Source organism: Pterocles gutturalis, unplaced genomic scaffold (assembly GCF_000699245.1).
Source record: "Pterocles gutturalis isolate BGI_N339 unplaced genomic scaffold, ASM69924v1 scaffold39728, whole genome shotgun sequence".
In the NCBI taxonomy this organism is placed as follows: domain Eukaryota; kingdom Metazoa; phylum Chordata; class Aves; order Pterocliformes; family Pteroclidae; genus Pterocles; species Pterocles gutturalis.
The window spans coordinates 2098-10005 of NW_010119432.1; the positions used below are offsets into that span (position 1 = coordinate 2098).

The 7908-nt window shown below is 39.6% G+C and overlaps 1 protein-coding gene across 1 annotated transcript; it reads left to right on the forward strand.

Annotated features, from left to right (window-relative positions):
* Positions 1-1145: 1145 nt before the first annotated feature.
* On the forward strand, positions 1146-7373 carry LOC104464016 (thyroglobulin-like; the record flags this gene model as incomplete). Its single annotated transcript, XM_010076569.1, has 3 exons — positions 1146-1286; positions 2047-2237; positions 7222-7373. Coding segments are annotated over 3 exons (448 nt in total), but the record flags the coding sequence as incomplete, so codon positions are not given.
* Positions 7374-7908: the final 535 nt, after the last annotated feature.

The following is a 7908-nucleotide window of genomic DNA, read 5'->3' on the forward strand; positions in this document are numbered from 1 at the left end:
TGTGCCACCTTTTGACAACAACCTCTGCAGCCACTGCAGATGAAATCTTGCTGAGTGGATCTGGGATTTGTTTATTCCTGCCTCACAGATATCTTTTCCTTCTCCCATGTTCCCGGATGCTATCTGCCTTCATGCAGCATTTAGCCAAGTCAGTAAGACCTTCGTCTAAATGTGGGATACAGAAAATGCAATTGGAACATACCAGAAATGTCACCTTCTGAGCTGTGGTTCAAAGCTATGTGTTGAGCATAGTGTAGTTGTAATTTTATTAGTAGAAGTTGGACACTGTTTTTCTGCTAGACTTGAAGATGTTGAGTTGTGTAACCTTTGCTACTAGATCCTACAAGTGTTGTTGTCTTGCCTAGCCAGTCTTGTCTCTGAATTGTTGAAATATTCCTTATTATATGTGTTAATTATTACCTGGAACTAACCAAAAATTGTTCTTTCTTAAATCTGATCTAGGTGATTATCTCAAGCTGTTTTGACTTGACTGACATGTAAAAGTTGGAGAGAACAGACTGTATGAACCAAAACCACCCAGCCAGCAGAGAAATTAGATTAAAACTATGTCTAAGAGAAATCTTCATAAACATCTCCTATTACATCTTTTTTTTTTTTTTTTATCCAAAGATTTGAGGCAGAATCCTGGCCCCAGTGAAGAAAAAGGAAAAATTCCAATTGCCATTAAGAAGGGCCAGGATTTTATTCCAAGTCTGTGAAATAATTAACCTTCCATCATGGCTGCCAGATTCCATGTCACCACTTGCTTCCACTTTCTGAATTTAATTTTAGTGAAAATCTGTACAAAACTGAAGAGGCATTTAAGGAGTAGCCAAGTGGTTTTCTCCCTCTATCACTTTCTCTTACATGCCCAGTTAATTTAGAAAATGTGCCCTACTGTCTTCCACAATTTCCTTCTGTAACAAATGCTAGAGACCCTACATTAACTTAATGGCAAATTCTCCTTGTTATTCCTTGCTCTCCTTTTATGTTCTGACTTGAAGAAGCCCCACAGCTCACCGCACTCTAGTTAATGGTTGTTAATTATTTAAAACTTTACTTTATTCTCTGAATTAAATTAGCTCCCTTTCTCCCCCAAATAAATAAATGATGGTTTAAATTTTTTTTTTTTTTTTTTTTTCCAGTTCGGGTCAGGAGATCTTGCTGGATGTTCAGTATGCATTTGGACTGCCATTCTACCCAAAGTATGAAGAACAATTTACTCTGGAAGAAAAGAGCCTTTCCCTGCAAATTATGCAGTATATCTCCAATTTTGTAAACTCTGGGTAAGTATGTGACATTTAAGAATTTCTATGACTGGGGAAGGGACAAGGAGTAGAGGGAATGTAGCCCAGCTCTTGCCTTCACTCAAGCAGCCTCCACTTCCTCTAGTAGTTTGTAATCCTACAGAGGAGACTTTGGTCAACACTGTTGGAAAGTCATGGCCAAGTTGTCAAGCAGATACCAGATTAGTAGTATGACACTTAGCTAGAAGTAATAGGAATTTTATCTCCATGGAGCAGCTGCAATTTCTACTTAAATATATGGAGACTACAGAGGCCCTGGTGTCTCTTACAGAGCTTAGTTCTAGGACCACAATTCTGAAGTGTCTTGGCTAAGACTTCACTTATTCCCAGAAGAAAGGGGAAAGCACAGGAAGACACAGTGGACCCTTTACCAACTGCTCTGCAAATAACCCTCAGATTTACAGTGCTGTGGCTGTGCTCAAAAATTAGGAGTATCTCTGGAAAGCTAGTGTGGGAGCTGTGATTTTGCGTACCTGGGGTTGCTTTGGGACCAAGGGCTGTTGAGGGTGTTCATAAGCCTGTGTCCGTACAGGTTCTGTGTACCTGTTCCTTAGGAAGTGAACCAGACTAACAAGTTACTGTCAGGTGAGACACGGTGAATGATTCACCGGTCTGGACTAAATTTGAACCCTTCTGGTCAGAGGGACTGGATACACATTTCCTTGACCTAGTTGATCTCCTTCTGCATTTTACTGTTCATGTCATTGTTTTCTAATGATCATTTCTCCTGTTCCCTTAGAAATCCAAACTACCCTCATAGTTTCTCAAGAAGAATGTCAGGGGTGATGCCCCCGTGGCCTATGTATCTGCCAAATGATGATGGAGATAACTACAAGGAGTTCACTGTTTCATTGCCGACTCTTAAAGGATTGAAAAAAGCAGACTGTTCCTTTTGGTCTGATTATATCAGAAGACTGAAAGAATCCACAGGTGAGCAGAGTGTTTCCTGTCGTTAAATAAAATCTAAATTCTCTGCTTAATGTTTTCCTATGACTGTAGTCCCGTTATGTCAGCATGGAAGAATAGTTTTCATAGATTATGCCCAGGACAATGCAAGATGTTTATAGTTAAGACTCTCCTGAGACTGAATAGATGCAACACTAACCAAATTTATTTTATAGCATATAATGTGTAATAAAGTTTAATTGTCCTGAAGTTAGAGCTATAGAAATCTTCTGATAGCTGATAGTTTGCTCTCTATTTTCAGTCATAATATAGACTTTGACTAAACTGTAAGACTTATCTATATTGTCCCCTTTTGTCTACTGGAAGCACCTAACATGAGAATGTTGAGATTCATATGACTTAGGAGAAGCACAATAACTTCTACTCACTGTAAAGTTGTAACTGAAGCTTTAGATATATCTCATTATGGATCCTGCATGCTTTGACCTCACACTGGATGAGCTTTTATGGGTTTTTTTGTAGCTGTGCTGGTTATGCCCCTTGTATTTCTCCTCTGTCTCCATGAATTTCCGTGCAGCTGTGAGATTCCATCATTTTTTTCTTACTTTTTGGGACAGTAAGACCAACTCTGCTGAGATTTCACTCTGCTGCTCTGTCCTGAACACTCAATTTACTCTGGTAAATAAACTTCCCTTCATATCTCTGTATCTTGTAAATAAATTTGGATAGCCTCAATAAAAGCAAACAAAACCATCCCCTTTTGGCAGGCAGAGATGTTTTGAATTATTCTTGGAGGCCTGCAAGCTTACAAGTGTTTTTTTCATGTCCTAAGGACTCATCTTCACAGTGAACAAAGTCCAGGCCCTTTCTGATTTGTGGGCAGTTGCACTTCTGCAGACAAAATGTACTCTTCAAGACATGGAACTACCTATGCTATCTGCAGCTGGCAGACCACCTCAAATTGAGTGAGGCTGATGTTTGATTGACACAAAATTGTAATGTCTCAGAACCATCAAGTTGGTGGTTCTGATACAAACACAAAGCATCAATGCTCTTGTTCAAGAGACAGCCTGAATTACTCATGGTCTTTCTTCATAAGTGGACTCAAGATTTTGTTGTAAGCCTTTTCATCAGATTCCTGGTATCCCTCAATGTCTTTCAAGCTCAGAGGGGATATTTTGATCTCTCCAATGGCTTTCTGCTGGTCAAAGTACTCCTAATTTGCAGGCTTTATTCTGATGTTCAAATAGTCCTGGGTATAACTTCTAGATCTCTTGAGACTTCATCTCACAGCATTATGGCTGCGTAATGCCAGACTGAGTTGAAGTCACAGCTCTGGCAGAAGGACTGTTGACTGAGCACCACGGACAGGGGCTGCTCCCAGCACTTACGGAAAATCCCCCAAAAAGATGGGAAAATATCTACCAGGGCAGATTGTTTTTGAGATGGAGAAGGTTTTAAAACCATCCAAACTGGCATAAGAATACAACAACATTCATGTGTGGGTCAGTCCAATAGTCTGCCTAGCTCAATATCCTGCCCTCATCAGTGGCCAAAAGCGAATTCTTGAAACTTAAACATAAAAATTCTGAGAGGAAGAGAAAAGCACACTGAAAGAGTTCACAAGGATGAGTCAAGTTTTTGAAAACAAGCCACGCAGTGTGAGATTTATGGAGTATAGATTGTCAAGGAGAAGGTTTAAAAAGTACATGTCAACATGTTATTCTGCAAGCAGAAGTGAGTACATCCTGCCTACTCTTCAAGCCAGTATTTGCTTGGCCTCAGTACCATGGTAATACAGCTACACAGTTCACTTCTACTAAATTCCATCTCATAGCAACCTTGGCTTGTCACCTTGCTTCAATAGTCATCTTCAATCATAGAATCATAGAATGGTTTGGGTTGGAAGGAACCTTAAAGGTCATTGGGTTCCAAGCCCCCTGACGTGGGCAGGGACACCCTCCACTAGACCAGGTTGCTCAAAGCCTGAATCTTGTCTTACCCTGGATTACTGAAACTTCTCATATGACTTCTACTTAAACAGGCATCACATCAAACCCGTTTCTGCTCCAGACCTCAGCATAGGATGGTATCTTACAGAAACTCCTACTGTGGGTCTGTTGGTAACAATACGAGCCCACATCCTTATGAAAAAAAGGTTAGTAATGTTCAGCTAGAATGATTGTATGAACTTCTGATGCTGATAGCTGAACACCCTCAATTTCTTTTTGAAAGGAAGTTATGCCAAAATTAATGCCAAAGCAGTGTCAGTCTATCGGTACAGGCTCATCACTTGCATTGCTCCCAAAAATCACATTCTGCAGGAGTGGACAAGTGAGACTGTAAAATGTGTTCAGTAAAGAGAACTGAAATTTTTTTTTTTTTCCTAAGTCACTAAGCATCATGTTGTTGCTTGGTTGGTTGGCCTTCTTGCACCAGAGGTAGCTTTTTGTACTTCTCTTCAGAGATGAAGCACTGCACCTCTGTTCTTACCTAACTGCTCCATACTCTGTTCCTGGAGTGCTGCCAGGCTGGCGGATGGGATCCTGGCATGGTGGTGGATGCTATATTTGAGACAGCAATGCTGCAAACCTTTTTTGGATGATGTACCTGGAACTCCATCGTGAAGGAGAACTGTCAGTCTGTCAGCTACTCTGAGATCCAATCTAACACATACTTAGTGGAAAAAAGAACAGTTTCCTGCCTTTCAGTAATTGTAAATCTTCGTGATAGTGTTTTTGGACTGTATGATACACTGTTCATCTGACTGCTGAGTCTCAGTTGCTGTGGGTTGCAATTTGTGACCTCATGCCAAGTAGATGGAGTTTACAAATGTGGCAGCAAGAGGCACAATCAAACAATGAAACAATCTATTTTTACGGCCAAGTGCAAAGCTGCGCTATTCTGATGCAATCTCAACCAACTGTGATGAATCCTGTTTTGTCCATCTCACCTCTTCCTTCAAATCAATATCTTTCCAGCTTCATATATAATCTGTGATCTATATGCCAAAAAAAATATCAACATATTTCAGTAAAATGGAGAACTGGACAAACCGTTGACCGTAAAATCTAACTGCAACTGGATTTTCAAATTTTTTTCTTGATCCTTTGTTTGCTGCCATGTGAAACCTGACTTAGAAATGTCAAAACAGGGATAGCAAAAGGCTCAAAGCTGAATATCTTAAACCCTATATCTCAGTCCAACAGAAAACTGAGTTACTCCTAAACTCATAAATTACAGTTTTGGGAATAAACCTCTCATATTTAGAATCTCTTGTACAGCTGAAGTTACATGTCATTCAGTTTATTCACTACTAGATACAGAAGCTGTTGTGTATATATCCAGCTTAACTATTACCTGTAATTTTCTTTCCATTTAGTAAAAATATTGTCCAAGGTGAAGTAGGTGTTTCATTTTGTGATTAGACTGCAATATTTAATGACAGAATGTATCATTTGTTCCTGGAATATAATTGAAATGTATGTTGTCATACTTGAAAATAATTTACCAGAAGTAATTTCTTAAATGCAGTGATTCTTCATGGTATTTATTGGCAGTGCCTTTACAAATTATGGAGGAAAATTTAAATCTGTTTCCTTGCAGATGATCTATAAATCTGTTGAAGTTTTATCTGAAACCGGTTTGTAAAGTTGACATTTTGAAGGGCAGTTTACCTGGGGAATTATGAAAGTGATGGTGCTTTGAAAGGTCTGGATTTAGTAAATGGAGTTCCCATGGTTGTGTTTCAAATACATGCTTTATATTCTGAATCATTATGGTTTCCATGGGAATCATCAAAACCAGAAACAAGAAGAGTGGCCATTGTGGAAAAAAAGCTGTAGATGGCTTTTTCCAGGGAATGTGTTAACAACTTGAAATTCAGTTAAAAACAGGAACTCCACAATGTTTATGCCTGTTCAGACAGTATGTCTGAATGCTATAATTCCCCTTGCACAGTGTGGTGGACTGTGCTGCATAACAGTGAGTCCCTTTGTAAGGGGCCTCTCACTGCATCCCAAACAGGTAGACTTGGATCCAGTCTACATCTCTTACTCATCTAACTGGTATCTAAACAGAACCAGTCCCTCTAAAATAAGTGCCTCTGTAAGCAGTGTTGCAACTGGGGAGGAGATACCTTTAGTGTCCACAGAGTGGAATCTTGTCTAACTCATGTGCCTAAATGTAGACATTTAGGCATACTTAGGTGTCCAAGTTGGCCAGACTGGACCCCACCTGTAGGCTTAGAAAATTCAATGGATAGCAAAGCTGAAGCCTTCTCCATTAGCTCTGAGGCACCATGTGTAACCACACAAGAGTCCAAATAAAGCAACAGGAATCATAGTTCAGACTTGAATGAAGACCGAATCAGGAATGTTGTGGTTAGCATTCGTCTTTTACTCATTTTATTCACACCTGCTTTTTGGAAATCTCCACTAGAAAACAGATTCCTTTAGAATGAGGGACATCTGTGCAGCAATGAGAGCATTCTGGCTAGGATACATTAAATAAACACTGTCAGTACACTTCATGGCACAGTTTGGTTGTGTTGAGGCAACTGCACTTCTGAAACAGGGTGGAAGACTGAAATCACAGAAGGTAAAGAGTAAGGAAAAAGAGGTCTATCAGAGGTGAGTGCTTGGAGCTTTGTATATTCCAGACACACAAAAAAATAATGCTCCCCACACTTCCTGCCTGGTAGGTAAGTATCAGGAGAAATTATGAAAAAGAGAACAAGTCTTGCACAGATGGAGTGGAAATTACTCTGCCTTCCAGTGGCAGTTATTTAAAGCATGCTGGAAGCATGATAATTAATTACCATTAGGGATGTGTCATTAACCTAAAACATTTTGCAAATGGACTGTAAACTGAGGAAAATAGCTTCCTGAACATTTATAGATGCATAAAAAGGCTCTTATTGAAGTGTCATTGACAAAGTATATACCATCTAGCTTGCTGGGTCAAAGATACAACATTTATTTCAATCTTAATTATGTTGTCTTTTCAGGAATTGCAAGCAATGGAGAGCAGTCTGCAGAAAACAATCCTAATGAAGCTCCCAGTGAAGGACTTACTTCCCGGGAGAGCCAGCTAGTGGGAGACAACGTGGCTTACAGTAGATAAAGTCACAGTGCTGTTGGATGGGTTTGTTACACAACTATACATCTATGTGACTGTGTCATACCAGATGAACAAGTTGCTTCCTTCAGTTAGCTTGCTGAACAAGTAAAGTAGACCTTTCAAGAAAGTAGTTTTCCAAGAGAATTGATGAATATGGCAAAAAATCAGCCCTATAGCTATTATTTTAGGTCAAAAGAGACTGTAATTTGAAAAATGAATTCTCAATAAAGACTGAAAAAAAAACCCCAAAAGTACGTGACTTTGTTTCTTGCAAGCACCCGAGTGCACACACATTGTAGTACCAGCAGGCAGGAAAGGATGTATATTGAACCTCTGAGAAGTTCCTCAGCTGATGAGACTTAAATTTGCCTGATATCACATCTGACTTGTTCTTTTTTGTTACTCATCCTATCACAAGCTGGTTTGGCATTCTGGAGAAAATTTAAAAGCTTCAAAACAGGGAAGGGTTGGATTCAGGAAGAGTGATATAAGAAGAGAATCAAGAGTGTGCACTGAATGTGTTCACATGAAGTCAGGCACATGCACATGCTATACTCAGCTCATGGTCACCTGT